Source organism: Pholcus phalangioides, unplaced genomic scaffold (assembly GCF_987345545.1).
Source record: "Pholcus phalangioides strain wild (caught in Gottingen) unplaced genomic scaffold, Ppha-v1.0 ptg000029l_1, whole genome shotgun sequence".
NCBI lineage: Eukaryota > Metazoa > Arthropoda > Arachnida > Araneae > Pholcidae > Pholcus > Pholcus phalangioides.
The window spans coordinates 9,723,257-9,740,279 of record NW_028301619.1 but is presented as its reverse complement, the minus strand read 5'-3'; the positions used below and the strand labels follow the sequence as shown (position 1 = coordinate 9,740,279).

General features: G+C 34.9%; 1 protein-coding gene across 5 annotated transcripts in view; it reads right to left on the bottom strand.

The window, feature by feature from the left end:
* Ndae1 (Na[+]-driven anion exchanger 1) overlaps positions 1–17,023 on the bottom strand; it is a 338,918-nt gene that overhangs the window by 69,337 nt on the left and 252,558 nt on the right. For all 5 annotated transcript variants that reach the window (XM_089252552.1, XM_089252555.1, XM_089252556.1 and 2 more), the window contains one exon: positions 5,205–5,302. In XM_089252552.1, coding sequence (XP_089108678.1) covers positions 5,205–5,302 — 98 coding nt within the window. The remainder of the gene's footprint in view (positions 1–5,204; positions 5,303–17,023) is intronic.

The window sequence follows — 17,023 nt, the reverse complement described above, 5'->3', positions numbered from 1 at the left end:
GAATAGTGTACCTTGAATTTCATAGAAAGTTAAAAATAACAGTAGTCCATGATTATAAAATATGTAGATTCTGTATTTTGAAATTTTTATATGGAAGTAACATTGTGATTTATTTCATATTTGCGATTAATAATTTATGATAAGTTATAAATACAAACGCTTTGGGAATTTGAGCCTTGTTTCGCTGGATGGCATGTTCCACATCGCGATGCATTTTACAGATTTTTTTTTATTCTTTTGATGAAATTTACTTTCTTAGATGATTTACTGATCAAATAAAAACAAAAGCTTACAAAAGAAATGGAATATTTGTCAAAATTTTGATTGAATTACCGATGACTACTACTTTTCAGGGGTTATCTCAATGTAATGTCATGCAGTTATTAAGGTATGATTGAATTTTTACACTTCGTTAAGTTAGATATGTTATAAGGATTTTTAAAAAAAAGCTCACATTCATATATTTACAAAATAGTAATAATAAACAATTGAATAATAATCACGAAATTAGTAGAAAATTAACGTCTTTCTTCAATAATATCGTTCGAATGGTTTATTCTAAAGCAAGGATTATCAACCTTTTTTGACTCACAGGGCCCTTTCTGGTATATAATTTCCATGTGCGGAGCCCTATTTTTTATTTACTCATCACATACTTTTTAAAAACATTTGTAATTTTTTTTTTTCAAAAATTTACTGTTTTATTTTCATTTTCCTCAAGCAGCTGTGGAGCCCCAGTTGAGAACCGCTGTTCTAAAGCATGGCAATACACATAATGTAACACTAGTCTTTACAGAAAAATAAAAAATACCTTGTTTCCCTGTACCTGTTTCAGAAGTTTTTGCATAACAGACTATCTCCTCTTGTTCAAGCTTTTCCTGCCTTTGCTATCAAGACAAAATGTCCGGGAAGTGTCTCTCAGTCTGGAAGTATCAAGTGATGGCTCATTTGGGATTGTTAGGAAATCAAACGATATTGCAAGATATATATCCACTTCCTCTCAATTAGTTCCCATTTGAACTCAAGCTGATGCTTCTCACCTCCGCACTTTTGGTGCAAAACAAATGAGTTCCACATCACTTGATTAGGAGATGACGGAAATTTTTTTTACAATATTTCTTGTCTTTATGATATGCAGGGTAGTATGAAAGACACTGGTTCACTGTCTACACCGCCCATACTATAGTTATAGGCAGCGACTGCAGCAGGATTCCTTACCATGATTCCCTTATTTCGCACATCCACCATTGAGCAGCTGTGGATTGTGCTTAGAATGCACACAATGATATATCCCACCTTCAGTAAGCTTAATCCAAAATATGAGACTCTGAGAATATATTCTTTTCTATATATTCTCTGGTATTTATCAACATAATATTGGTGGGTTGTAACTTTGGTTCTATAATTGATGTTCAAATTTGTATGAGGGAAATAGTTCTGATGAATGTTTTGCTACTCTTGAACACAAACTTTTCTTACTCCTGTAAGTGAAATATATCAATTCTGAAATTTTGATATTATTTTTGACAAACCAACATCTATCTGTATGATTTCTTTCAAATTTAACAAAAAAAATTTCTTGCGTAATTAAAAAAAAATAAGATGTTGGAAAAACAATAAATTTTGCTTTTGAAAACAAATTAAACATGTAGCACAATGTTTCGAAAAGACCACATCATATATTTTAAAATAAAGAAAATTTTGATTTTGAGATAGACTGTACGAGCTATTATTTATTTTTTTTATTCAGTTTCTTTGGTGGGACACATTTGACATGAACTGTTATTGCTTTCAAAAGAGAAAAAAAAGTATTTTTGGTACTTTGCAACCATCTTCTCAGTTGTCTAATTTTGTGATTTTTTTCAAAAAAAGAAAAAAACTTTTAGGTGGTATTTCACCACCTGATTTGGGAATTTTCTCAAAAATCACATACGTATGCAAGCTGAGCTTTTCTTTTAGTGATTTCATAATAAGATTACCCAGAAATTTTGATGAATATATATGTTTCGGCAGCCCAGTTGACCTGGTAAATATTCAAATTTTGGGATTTTTCCATCCCCTATACATCGAATCCTGTGTATGGGATATCGGTATTCCTGGATATCAATCTCTAAAGATATCGATATTCCGATTCCATTGATCGTTAGAGTTGCCGTAGCTAATCATAATTATAAATACTCATAATTATCACAAAACAATACACCAACATGGCGATGACCCCAAATAATAGGAATCAATATATAGGGGCTGGGTAAACTGGCCAATTTCAGACTTTGGCAGTAATATATGAAATATATTCAGTGAATCCTTGATATAATAATACTCTGCAGACCAAAAAATAAATATCGTTGTAGAGTGATAATCATTATATTGAGACATAGCAGTTCAACATTAGAGTATTGACATTTCCAAACAAGACTTGAAAAAAATATCGTTCCAGGTGGATTTATCGTATTATTGAGTATTGTTATAGCGACGTTTCACAATATATAAAAAAATGCCATGTGATTAAAATATGTTAAAAAACATAGACGTTATGTGAAACTAACAAATAGTATGAAATATTATTCAAGTCACAAGTTAAATCTATATACATATAACTTGGAATAAATTCCAAAAAATGAAAAAAAAAATATTTCAATTTTTCTTCCAGCCAATAAACATTTTTTGGGATTTTGGTGGACTGCATTAGTTAATTTAGGTGTTTATATAGAGTGAAATCTCACTACAATGATATTCGATACAACGATAAATCCCTCTACAATGATATTTTTTCATGGTCCACAGAGTATCGTTATAGATATATTTCACTTATTTTAAAATAAAAAAACATTTTTCAGAAGAATTTGGATGTGCACCTCATTGGCATTTTGCCTGTTGTGGCGTTGTATTTGTATATTGTGAATATAAGCGGGGAAAAAACACACAGTTCCTCCTTGGAAAGATAGTTTCCTCTCTCCTCTGTACCCCTTCCTAATCTCATTCTAACAATCTTGCATTTTTACTTTCAAGATACCAGAAAAAAAAGTCACCTTATTCTATATAGAGGGTAGTCATTGTGATGGTCCAGGGACAATTCAGTGTAAATTTTCAACCAAGTGCTTCATTCACTTGAATGAGCTTTTACAACGTGAGGATTAGGAGGCGTTGAAGGTGTCAGTCAAGATACAATAAGTCAAGGAAGAAGGAATAGATCCTCCATGACCCATATATTCATCAAAACCACTCAAGGATTGGAAACAGTTTGACCCATATATATGCATCATTCTCACGTGACCGGTTAAAGAAAATGAAGTGCTTCCCTGGCCTGCAAATTCCGAACCGAATAGAAAATCTGTGGGCCATCATGAAGAGATGCCTGCAAAAATTTTCCCCAAAGAACAAAAATGAACTTTTGTCTCTCTTGAAATCTGTGAGGGCCAATATTTCTAGTGATGACTAAAAAACTTGACAATATGCCAAATCGTTTGCGAAATGTTATTAGAGCAAAGGGGGATGCCACCAAGTATTGAAGGTAAATATCACCATGTGGTGAGTGGTGACTGTCAATTTTCACCTTTATCCTGAAGCAATGAAATTTTGTTTGGTGAAGGAAAAAAAACGAACATTTACCAATAGGTCGTACTGTACTCATGAAACACAGGAAATTTGCTTGCAAAATGGAAACAATAGTCTGCCAGGACAAAACAAAAATTTAATTAACACAGCAAAATTTCATAATTCGTGAAAAAAGAACACAAAAATGAAATCACAAAACTAACACCTATGATTTACATAAGAAATGTTCAATATGTTACCTACCATGTTCTGCTGTACGTTTGAATCTCAAAACTGCATGCTTCACAAAGATTGGGTGGTAATGCTGGGGTGATGCCTCAAGAATGTTGTGTATAGTGGTCAAATTGCAAACTCCACCAGCACACTCTGATCTGTTGTGGAACATGCAGTTTTATACTTCCGATTCATAGCAGAACACTGAACATTGAATATTTCTTGCCTAAGTCATAGGTGTTTGTTTAGTGACTTCATTTTTGTGATGTTTCTGTGAATTATGAATTTTTGTGATATTAACTGGATTGCCATATTTTGCTCTGGCTGACTATTCTTCCTGTTATGTGAGTGAATTTCCGTGTTTCCTGAGTAAAGTGCTATCTATCGGTAAATTTTTAAAGGGTTTTTCCCTTTTCTAAACAAAATTCTATTGCTTTAGGAGAATTTATGCATATTTTCAAGTCATTCTGACCAGTGGTCTTTACTTTAGAGTTTTGAAATTGTAACTTAAATTATTATGCTTAATTAGTATGCTTTTGAACTCTAACCCTTTCAGATGCAATGTCCCCATAATGAAACCACCTGTTTACATTGTTTTCCCATAGGTTCTATACACAGACAAATTTCCCATGGAAAATGTGTGCCCTTCAAAGGGTTAAAAGATTTGAATTAAGTATTATTTGTGCAAGGATGATGTCACTCTTCGCTACCATATGAAGGTTTTTAACAACTTTCTGTTGCGAAGATGCATTTTTTTTTTGGAAAGAAAATTCAACTGACTTTGTGGGAAATCAAACAGACATCTTTCACTTTCCTGGCGAACCCCCTGGACCACTTAGACTACAAAAGCATAAATCTCTCAATTTTTCCTCAGAACTCGTGTGCACTGAACGGGACCATACATGGACGATCAGACCTAACTTAGGCCAAGCTCACAACTGCTGATGCTACCACTAGATGGAAACTTAGGCAAAAAATGACGTCGAGACTCATTGCCTTTGTAGTTTAGTGGTCTAGGTCACTCACCCGGAAAGTGAAAGGATGTGGGTTCAATTCCCCGCAAAGGCAGTTGAATTTTCTCTTTCCAAAAAAATTCACCTTTCAACAGCTAGTTGTTAAAATCCTTCGTAAGTATTATTTTTCTTTTAATTTCCTTTTTTAAGTATTTATAATGTTAACACTAGAAATCTAGACACATCCTTGTATTGTCATTCATTTCACATTTGTTTATATTTTTATATCTTTAATGCTGCCTTGTAGCCCTTGAATTAATTTTGAATTTTGGTTCACATCTGGATTTAGCCTTCAATTTTTTTTCTTGTTTGAATAGCTTGCAAATTTTTTTACAATGTTATATGTTTAATACATACAGATATACAAAGCTTATGTTTTGTGGATAGTTTCCAATACTTATAAACAAGGATCATACATACTTTCCAGATCTCTTGAGGCCACTTTCCTCTCTCTCTTTTTCCTCCTCCTCTTCTTCATCAATTTTTGGCTCCTGTGTTTCAGTCTTTTTGCGAGAATCCTAAAAGATTGTCATTTTTCTTAGCTAATCCATTTCATTTTTCTTAGCTAATATATTGATCAAAAGGAGGGCTCTCCAACTCAAACACAGCACAAGACCAATCAGCTAGGTATATATGAGATGCAGATCATATTCAATATTATTCTATGAACCAAAGCACAAACCGAGAAAAAAATGCTGCAATGAGAGCTCTTTCGTAGCTAGGCCAAAACAACCTACAATATACCAACACCTTTCAATTTTATAAAATGTCTTCTAATTTCATGCTCAGAGGGCAAAAAAAGTCACAAAAACAGTCACTTTTCTCAAAAAATTGAGTTGCTTGCAATCCTGAGTCTCCTTTGTTAAAATTTTGGAAGATGGTAAAATTTCATCTTCCGCTTTCAGCTTATGAGGAAACAATAGAGGTAAATTAGCCAAAAGCCACCGTATTGTAAAAAAGCCTTAGTATCACATGTTGACAAAATATTTACAAATTTTCCATTGTGAAATTTTAAAAAAGTGACATAACATTTTGTCATCCGAGCACAGAATTTTAAAAGTATTAAAATTTTTGGTAATGCAAGGAAATTATCTGCAAGATGTTAGAAACACTGATTTTTATGAAAGATAGATAAAAGGTTGCAAATAGACAGCTTGTGACCTAAAGCCCATATTACACTATAAAATTTTCATGGAAGTTTTTTTATAAAACTTGAAAAATGCACCCAATAAGCTTATTGGTTACATTTGCTCGAATGTAACTAATAAGCTTATTGGTTGCATTTGTCAAGTTTTACAAAAGAACTTTTACGAAACTCTTATTGTGTAATACTGACTGAAGGATAAACCACCCAGAAGGGACCTCTCTCCCATGACGATGTTTCAGGAAGAGGCCACCCACACTCTTTAGTTTTAGAGAGAGAGAGAGAGTTCCTCTTTTTTGCTCCTTTTACTCTGTTTATAGTTATGTGTGTGATTGTTGTAGACGAGGACAGTCATGTAGAATCATCCTCCTTACGTAGATGAATTAAACATCAGTTAATTGTTATATGATTTAATACTTTACTTATTGATAATCACCTTCCTATTGAAAGAACCTCTAACATAGTGGCGTCCGCGAAAGTGATAATAGGATAAGTGTTCTTAATATGGAAATCGAATCTTTGAAAGCGGCTCGTAAAAGTCTTCGTGCTTCATTCACGAGATGTTGTATGAGTATCAAAGTGGCTTTGGCAGATGATTCCAAGCAAGTGAATAATGAAGCTTCATTGAAACAATTGACTGATAAGTTTAACTGCTTGGAGATGGTGCAAGCACAAATTGCAGAAATATTGTTGTCGGCAGAGGATACATCCGAATTCGAAAATGATTTCGAACTGGCAGAAGAATATCATGATAAATTCTTGCTGATAAGCGGTACTATAGAAAAAGGATCGGAAAATGCGGATTCCATCGGGAGTCAGTCAACTTCTCATAAACAAAAGTTTAAGCTTCTAAAACTTGTGTTGAAAACATTTGGTGGTGATCCTAGAGATTACTTGGCATTTTGGTCTCAATTCGTAAAAATTCACGAAGATGACATCGCAGAAGAAGATAAATTCCAGTATTTGCTGCAAGCTGTTGTTCCGGAGTCAAAAGCTGCACGTCTTGTACAGAGCTTTCCACCGAACAAAGAGAATTATGCAAAAGCTATTTCGCAGTTGGACAGATTTGAAGGGACAATTTTGTTGGTCCAAATATACATCAGAGACCTCCTTCAAATGGTCATGAAGAATGCAACTTCAGGAAGACACAAGACAGATCTTGCAGAACTTTACGACAGCTTGGAGAGCAAGTTGATGGCATTAAAGTTTAAGAAAGATGAAGGAGAAGTTTGCTGATTTTCTGGAGCCACTCATGGAATCGTGTCTACCAGAATCTATTCTCAGAGCATGGGAAAGAAACCGCTCTAGTGAAGATGCATAGGAAAGTGGTAGTGTGCGCTCATTAAATAAACTGATGCAGTTTCTTCAAAGCGAAGTTAGAAGTGAAGAGATGATTCCTCTAGCTTGCACAAGACTGGGTGTGCAGAAAATGTGTGTCACAGAAACAGGAACCCCAACCAACCACCATTGCTGCGTTAAGTAACGCTAATTCTGATAACGGGATAAGCAAAATTTTACTTGTATATTTTGCATGAAAAACCATAAGTCCGCAGAGTGTCTCAAGGTTAAAAAAATGACACTCAGTGAATGAAAAAATATACTTGTCAAAAATCAAGCTTGTTTTTGTTGTTTGAAAGTGGGACATTTATCTCGCAACTGCAAGAGTAAAGTTAAATGCTTAAAGTATGATAAATCCCATTTAGAGATTATGTGTCCAAATGAAGATACTAGTAATGCTAGCTTGGATAATTCTAACAGTATAGTAAACACCACTGGGTTATCCAATCACTGCTTAACAGAAAATGTCTATTTGCAAACTCTTGCAGTGAAAATTTGTTACAATGACAAAGATATATTAGTCAGAGCATTATTGGACTCTGGGTTTCAGCGCTCTTATATTACTCAGAGGTACATTGATAGCTTGAAGTTGTAATGGGTGTCTAAACAAACCATAGTTCACGGTTTGTTCGGGGGGAAGGAGACTGCTCAAAGTATGCACACGGTGTATAGTTTGGAAATGAGGAATATGCAAAACAATTTTTTATGCATCATAGAAGCTCTTTCTGAGAATAAAATATGTGGATTTATTTTTAAAGTTAATGATCTTGCCACTTTGCAAGAAATAAAAGAAAAAGGTCTTGACATATCAGATTTTTATGTGGCCGAGTATGAAATTGATTTGTTATTGGGAGCTGATGCAATCGGAAATATTGTAACGGGAAATTCTGTTAAATTAAATTGTGGTTTAACGGTGATTGAAACCAAGTTAGGTTGTACTCTAATTGGAAAGCAAAACCTTGCAGAAAATCGTTTCAGTGATAGAGTGATGATATCGTTACTTTCAATGAACTTGGATGTAAATTGTGGAATCTTAAAACATTAGGCATTCGAGACCATGTAGAAAAATAAAGGGAAATGAGGAAGTAGATAAAAAATTGTTCAAAATTTCACATCTACTTTGAAAACACTAGACAGTGGCAGATTAGAAATGGATTTGCCATTCAAAATTGGTCGTTTGCAATTATCAAATAACAAAAATTTCAGGAGTAACAGATTAATAAGTATGTGTAAATTTGCTGAGAAACAATGTTAATGGAATACCAATCAGTTTTATAGGAATGGGAAAAAATTAAATTTATAGAGAAGGTTCCAGTAAATGAGACTGAGAATGAAAATTGCCATTATTTGCCTCACAGACCTGTTGTGAGAGTAGATAGCGAAACAATGAAAATTGGACCGGGGTGTTTGATGCATCGTCCAGAGAGAAAGAGCAGTTATCATTAAATGATTGTTTGTATACTTGCCCTAACATGATTGAATTGATAACTTACATTTTGGATCAGTTCAGATTTTATCCCATAGGTTTGTCTGCCGATATAGAAAAAACGTTCCTTCAAATGAGTGTTTCCCCCCGAAATCGGGAATATTTACGTTTTTTCTTTCCTTCCAGCAATGAAGAAATAATTTACAGACATTGTCGAGTTGTATTTGGTGTTTCTTCAAGTCTATTCCTTCTTGCTGCATGTATAAATCATCTCCTCAATGATACGCAATCAGAATTCACAGATGTTGCGCAACAGTTAAAACATTCATTTTATGTTGATAATTGTATAACTGAAGTGAATAGTCTAAAGCAGCAAGAAAAATTCATTGAACAGGCTTCACAATTAATGTTGCAAGGCGGTTTCAATTTGAGGTTGGGAGAGCAACGTTCCCAATAAATTAGTATCTAAGTGTTTAGGAATCGCGTCAGTTCTGGGTATTTTGTGGGACCTGGATAGACACACATTGAAGTGTAATATAAATGCTCTTGAAAATAATAGACAAACGAAACGTAGCATATTGGCATTGGTACACACGATTTTCGATGCAATTGGTCTTTTGTGTCCTACCACAATAAAACCCAAAATGTTGTTGCAAGATACCTGGAAAATGAAACTGAACTGGGATGATCCCTTGCCTGACCACATTGAGCAAACATTTTCAGAGTGGTCGAACAGACTTGCCTGCTTGATATTGAAATACCTTGTTATATAGTATAGTGTAAGGATTCACTGTATTGTACATGTTGATTTAAAATACTTTATTATATAAATTTATAACTATTAAAATTACTGTTGTTTAAACTTAACTATTTACATCGCAGTCGAGTATGAACACATCCGGACATTCAGAAGTCTCGACTCTCTCTGTTGGTATTACACATATACATATATAAGTATATACTCGCAGCATTCACAGCGGCAATCATGGATGACTAACGCCATCTGCTGGATTATTGGTTGCTATACAATAGTATCACTACAGAGTACCCCCCCCCCCCAGTGAGTAGGGCAAACGATTCATATGCATACACAGTAATTTCATGTGAGTAACATGAAATACAGTATTTTTTCTATGAATTGGTTACTAAAGATGATTTGCATTATGTGAAGCTAAAAAAAATATATACATATACTAAGAATTACATATATAAAAAAAAATAAAGATACGATAAGCATACAACAAAATTTTTTTAAACAACAGTAATTTTAATAGTTATAAATTTTTTTGTTGTATGCATAATAAAAAATTGATACATAGATTGGTTATATATAGTTGCCATTGATTACTGCAAATGTGGCAACATATCGTTTATGAAAATGAACTTTTCGTCCATATCTAGTTGTACTTTTTGCAACTGATTGTTCAGGCTTTTCTGCTATTGCAGGTTCAGACTGTTCTGATGGTGTTGCAGGTTCAGAATGTTTTGTTGTTGTACCTGAATTTTTCTTTTCCACAAATGCAGGTTTTACGCGATCAATTGACTTTGACTGTTCGGTTCGGAAGTTTGATAGTCACTGTCTTGTCATCTCTGGTGATCACTTTGTGTGGTCCCATGTAAGGCTGCGATAGTGGTGGATGCACAGTATCTACCCGCAAGAATACGTGTGTGCAATCTTTCAGAGATGGATGGACATACATAGCTGTTTGACCATGTGCTGATGTAGGCACAGGCTTTAATGTACGCATCTTTTCTTTGAGTTCCATCACAAAATTTGAAGAATATGTTGCTAATGGCTTTGAAGAGTCTGAGAATATCAGCTGGTAGACGTAATGAAGTACCGTACACAAGTTCTGATGCACTAGCTCCGATGTCTGGTTTTATTGCTGTTCTGATACCTAATAGCACTATGGGGAGTGTATCAGTCCAGTTTTGATTCTCGTGAGCTTTGATTGCCGATTTTAAATGACGGAATCTCTCAATCAGTCCATTGGATCTTGAGTGAAAAGCTGTAGAACGAATTCGATTTGTGCCAAGAAAATGATTGAGCTCCTTGAATAGATTTGACTCAAATTGCCTTCCTTGGTCCATAGTGATAGTAGAAGGACAACCAAATCTGCTAATCCACCCCGTAAATAGTGCTTTGCACACTGTTTCAGCATTGATGTTGGGCATTGGGACAACTTCAGGCCATTGACTGTATCTGTCTACGATGGTGAGACAATATTGCATTCCTTGTGACATAGGAAGGGGTCCTATGATATCGATATGCAGGTGTGAGAAACGTGTATCTGGAGTTGCAAAGGTTCCTAGTTGTGCTCTTGTGTGGCGTTGAATTTTGGACTTTTGGCACTGTGTACGCTGTTGCACTAATAGCTTAACATAATTCTGCATATGGGGCCATACATATCGGGCAGATATCAGTTTACTTGTGGCTGAAGCTCCTGGATGGAAAAGGTTATGGAAATGCTTAAAAATTGTTTCGCGTTGAGATTCAGGTACGAATGGTCTAGCTATACCTGTTGACATATCACAATAAATATTTGTATCAGCTAGAGGAAATGGTATCATTTTTAATTTTAGAGAAGTGTTTTTTTTAGGTAATTTTGGATTTCAGGATCAGTTGATTGAATTTTAACAAATTCTCTGAAATCCTAATCTGGTGCCCTTTCAGATGCAATGTCCCCATAATGAAACCACCTGTTTACATTGTTTTCCCCATAGGTTCTATACACAGACAAGAGGAAGGTATATAATACGAGTGAGGACTCACATAACTGAATGCGTAGATAAACCCTCATTCATATCGCCTATCTTATTACCTGATAAATGTCCATTTACCCGTTGGCTAATTGAATATCACCATAGATAAAACTACCATGCTAAAACCCAAATTCTTCTGAGAGAAAAATTCTGGATATTCAGAGGAATAAGAAGTGTCTTGAAAGATTGCGTTAGATGTAAATGATTTCAGGCTAAATCACTTAACAGTGATCCTGTATCACTTCCATTGGATAGGGTACAGGATGCTTTGGTATTCGAAGTTGTGGGTGTGGATTTGGCAGGACCCCTGTATGGTAAGGGGGAAAACGCCTGGATAGTTTTGTTTACATGCACAATATATAGAGCTGTACATCTGGAGTTAGTTTCTGCTCTATCGACCGATGCTTTCCTTCTACCACTGCGACGATTCATAGCAAGGAGGGGAAGATCACGGGTAATATATTCCAATAATGGTACCAACTTCAGGGGTGCTGACAATAGTTTCAATGCTATAGACTGGGAGAAAATAGCTAAATACTCTTCCACACAACGTATTAGCTAGAAATTCAATCCTCCCATGGCAGCATGGTGAGGTGGCTGGTGGGAAAGGCTAGTACGCACACTGAAAAAATTGCTCAGGCGAACCTTGGGAAGAGCTGTCAACAGTGTTATGTGACTGAGTCAGTCATCAATTCAAGACCCCTCACTTATGTGTCGGAAAGTACGAAAGATTTGACCCCCATAACACCCGCAATGTTTCTAAACCAAAACATGGTTTACGATGTGCAAGAGGTTGATGAGTGCGAAGCTACCAGCCTGAGAAAGAGTCTGATATGAACAGAAAGTGTCAAACAATTTACGACAGTGGTTTCATAAAGAATATTTGGGTCTACTAATTCAAAGAAAGAAGAAACTATAATCAACCCATTTGAAAGTTGGGGATGTCGTCCTTGTTGGGGACGATTGGAGAGAGAGTTCCTCTTTTTTTCTCCTTTTACTCTGTTTATAGTTATGTGTGTGCTTGTTGAAGACGAGGACGATCATGTAGAATCATCCTCCTTACGTAGATGAATTAAACATCAGTTAATTGTTATATGATTTAATACTTTCCTTATTGAGAATCTCCTTCCCATTGAAAGAACCTCTAACACTGACCTAAGGTAACCAAATTGCTATGAAGGTAATATTTTATTTTTAATAATTAAAATTTCAACTCACATATTTTTTAATTATTCAAATTCATGCACATTTTGTTTTACATCTTGATGTTTAGCTAATTTAATGTGATTTTAAAATAAGTCTTCCACCGCCGAAATCAGATAACCCTTCCATGTATTAAAGAACTACCCCACATGCAGATGTCTAATGCTCTCTACTTTTGGATTGAGGACTTGTTCAGTGACGAGCATTTCATTTTTCATAAAGCAGCGTCAATGCTTTGGTGGTTTCATGACACCCATCATTTTGGATTGGCCTTCCAATTAACAAAATGTCGATCTTATTGAGACATTGTAATTTGACATTGCCAAATAAAAGGTTGGAACTATTTGCAAATACAAGAACAATGTCTTTTCTTCTTTGCCGTCTAAATGTTAAAAAGTCTGTTTTCAAAATACAGTAGAGCCCTGGTTTAACCAATCAGATAAAACTGATAGTTTTATTCATTAAATCTATAAAATCACATCAGGTTGCAATCAACACAAATGTCTCTCTCAGCATAACATAATTTAAAAAATTTTAAATCATGAAATTTATTAAAGTTGGTTGCGTCAGGGTGCAGGCAGACTATATTTATCAAACGTACTACTAAGACTCATTTGAGATTTTTTCCATATTTATCAAATTCACCAATTATGTTAGGGTATTATGCATAATCAGCAGTAAAAGCAATAAATTTTGTCTCTTCGCATTCTCCCAAAGTGATCCTTCCACTTTTCCACGGCTTAATTCATCCTGGAATGGAGTATGGCTCCAGGTTTTGGAGACCACACCTAGAGAGGGACATAAACTTGGTTTTGGGGGTTGCAGGGAAGAGGATGCATGCCCTTAATGACACACAGGGCTCAAGCTATGAAGAAAGATTTGATTTTTTGTTGAAAATGTTTACATTGGAAGAGCACAAGTAGGGTCGGATTAACCTTTAAGCAAAATAAACATGTGCTTAGGGCATCAAGAGAAAAGGGGCACCACAAAAAATGATCAAGTAGTACTTTTTAATTTAAAATTTTCCCCCAGCATCAACTATCCGGTGGAAAGTTCTAAAACTTTAAGAGCACTTGATTGTAGAGTTGAATATCTTTTTTTTATCAAAAGATTGACCAGGGTTGCAACTAATTGAGGTCAGGGAGGGGGTTTTAGTGTGCAGGCTCTGGACCAAAAAGGGTACAGAGTTTACTATTTTTTTTATTAAAAATTATGGGGAGGGGGCGCCAAAATGGATACAGATTCTTGTTAGTAACAGGGTAAATTTTAGTCTCTAGTTGCCGCCCCGAGGTTGACACGAAAGCAGAGAAAAAAACAAAGTTAATTGCAAACAAGAACTTGTGCCAATGCTCAGTATTTAGATTGAAATTTTGCTGTATTTCTATAAAGTACCGTAAGCCCAGAGCTGTCTCAACAGCATCATAGGCCTCTGGATAAAAAAAAAATTTTCTGAGGCCCCCCACTTAGCTATAAATACCTACTTACCTTACTTGATTTACATACTTACTCATTCCAAAACTTTAACCAGTTCAAATTGTTATGAGGCCTCCTGGCAATCGATTTTCCCGAGCCGTGGGATCATGTGATGTGAAAGCGAAATGATTCTGAATCGCCCCCCCCCCACTGAAAAATAATTGCTTACCAATTTACACACTTATTTGTGAAAATTGTAAACAGATCTAATTGTCATGAGGTCCCGGGAGGTTAAAAGTAGGGGGGGCACCAAAATCACTTGTGTGCTTAAGGCCTTCATCTGGGTTAATCTGGCCCTGAGCACAGGTGTCAGGGGACTATGACTGAAATGCTCAAAATTTTCAACAGGATGGATAAAATAGACCATAAGATATTAATACATTGTCAATCAGTTGCTTTGACAAGGGACACCGGTATCCATTGGTAAGGGACAATTCTAGGTTGTGGTGTTGCGGGGAGTTTTTCACCAATAGGGTTGTTAATAAATGGAATAGCTTACGTCCGGGGGATCATGAATTCAAATGCAATTGACGCATTTAAAAAGAAATGATAAACATATTGGGATAAATGGAATAGCTTACGTCCGGGGATCATGAATTCAAATGCAATTGATGCATTTAAAAAGAAATGATAAACATATTGGGATAAATCGAGAAGCTATCCATACTTACATGAGACAACCATGATTTTTCTGGGCAGTATATTTACATTGTATCGTACATTATATATTTTTTATTGCTCTTATTGGGTTTCTGTATTTTTGAAATAGTTTAGATATACATTTGACATCCATTTTTATGGGAATCTTTTTTCAGCCACCTCGTTGGGCATTTTGTTTGTTGTGGCCTTCGTATTTATCAAACTAAATGAGTAGACTTGGGCATAGGCAGAGATAGACTTGAAAGGCTGGAGAGGGGGCATGATGTTAATTTATGCATATGCATTAGATCAGTCGGCATTCCCCCCTCCCAGTATCTCTGCCAATAGGCTTAGGTATAATCATCCATAAAAGTGATAATTTTTTTTAAATAGGTATTCATAAAATTTATCAATGATGATTGGGTATTATGCATAACTGCCAGTAAAAGTGATAAATTTATCAAACTTACCAAGACAATTATGCATATTAACCGATTTATCACACTCACCTCATTCATATATACAAATAAAAAGAAAAAGAATAAATAAGATATAATATTCCAAGTAGTCGCCTGACCTCAAATATGACATGAGAATTTGGTCATTTTCTCTGAATGACGTTGGTCAAAAAAAAAATCACTTCATTTTAAAGTCATTTAATGACCACGAACAATGAAATTCAGGAAATAACACGATACTTGATGAAATGACGGGATATTAAATGGCATAAATGATTTTACATTATAAAAATCCTGAATTTCTTTTGAACCGATAAAAATTCTGTTCCGGATGAAAATATCAAAATTATCCAAAGTGATTGTTAATGAACCTGCAGAGGGTGTTTCAAAATTACCTTAAACATATTCATTACTGGTTGTCATAAGATAAATGAAGTACTTTTAATTGCAATTTTGTTTGAATGGAAATGTAAAATTTTTCAATGAGATGTTCATATAAATTTATCAACACGTTATATAAATTATAATTGCATCCATACCATGTTTTTTACGGACGATCAGAGGATCTGTGAAATCTGTCAACAATTGAAAAAGATGCAATGGATTCTTTGATGTGTACATTGAACTAAGAAAAATGAATTTTAAAATCTTTTTCTTTTTGATAATTTTAATTAACGCAAATAATTATATTTATTATTATTATATCATATTTTTAAAGAATAAAAATAAAAGAAAATGAAAAAATAACTGTCATCGGCTAAACTCAACAAGAGATTAGTTGTATTACAATTTCTGTTAAGTAATCAATACTTGAAGTCTTAATAAAATAACACCTAATGGGTACTGCTATGACAGTGCGAGTGCATGGCATGAGATACATAAGAACAATCCTTGAACGGTCTGGGTTCAAATCCAAGCTGCGGCACAGCTTCACACATTTTTTCCCTTCAGTCTCTTCGAAAATGGCGCCATCTATCTTCCGAAAGTCCAATTATTTGCAAGCGGTCATTTTATTCACGTCATTTTTGACATTTCCAAAATGGACATAATGACCATTTTATAACATCATGTTTGAGACATTTTATGACTTCAAAAAATATTGACGTCAGGTGACAACTTGGATGAAATATTGCTTCATCGTCAATCAAATGCTTTGAATTGGGGATGTCAATTTGTTAGGCCGGTATTACACTATAAATGCTTGATAAAATCCCTTTTATAAAACTCAAAAAATTCAACCAATAAAGCTCATAGGTTACATTCGAGCAAATGCAACCGATAATCCTATTGGTTGAATTGTTCAGGTTTTATAAAAGGTCTTTTAGGAAACTTTTATAGTGTAATACCAGTCTTAGGGACAATTAAGTTATTGCATCGCAAGGACTTTTTTCTCTAAATGGGTTATAAACGCATAGAACAGCTTGCCTTCTGTTGGCCTTCTGTTGTGAATTCTCTCACAATAGATATCTTTAAAAAGAAATATAAGAATGGGTAGCTTTTCTCAATTTCTCGCACCATACTTCCCAAGTTGTCGCCTGACGTCAATAAAAACGTTTTCTGGAAGTCATAAAATGTCTCAAACATGTGATAAAATGATCATTATGTCTATTTTAGAAACGTCAAAAATAGACCATTTGCACATAGTTCGACTTTCAGAAGATAGATGGCGCTATTCGAAAAGATAGAAGGAAAAAATATATGCTGCTGTGGCGTTTACCTTGGAGATTCAAACCCAGACCATTCGAGGATCGTCCCTATGGATCTCACGCCATGCCTCTACCGATTGCACTGTCAT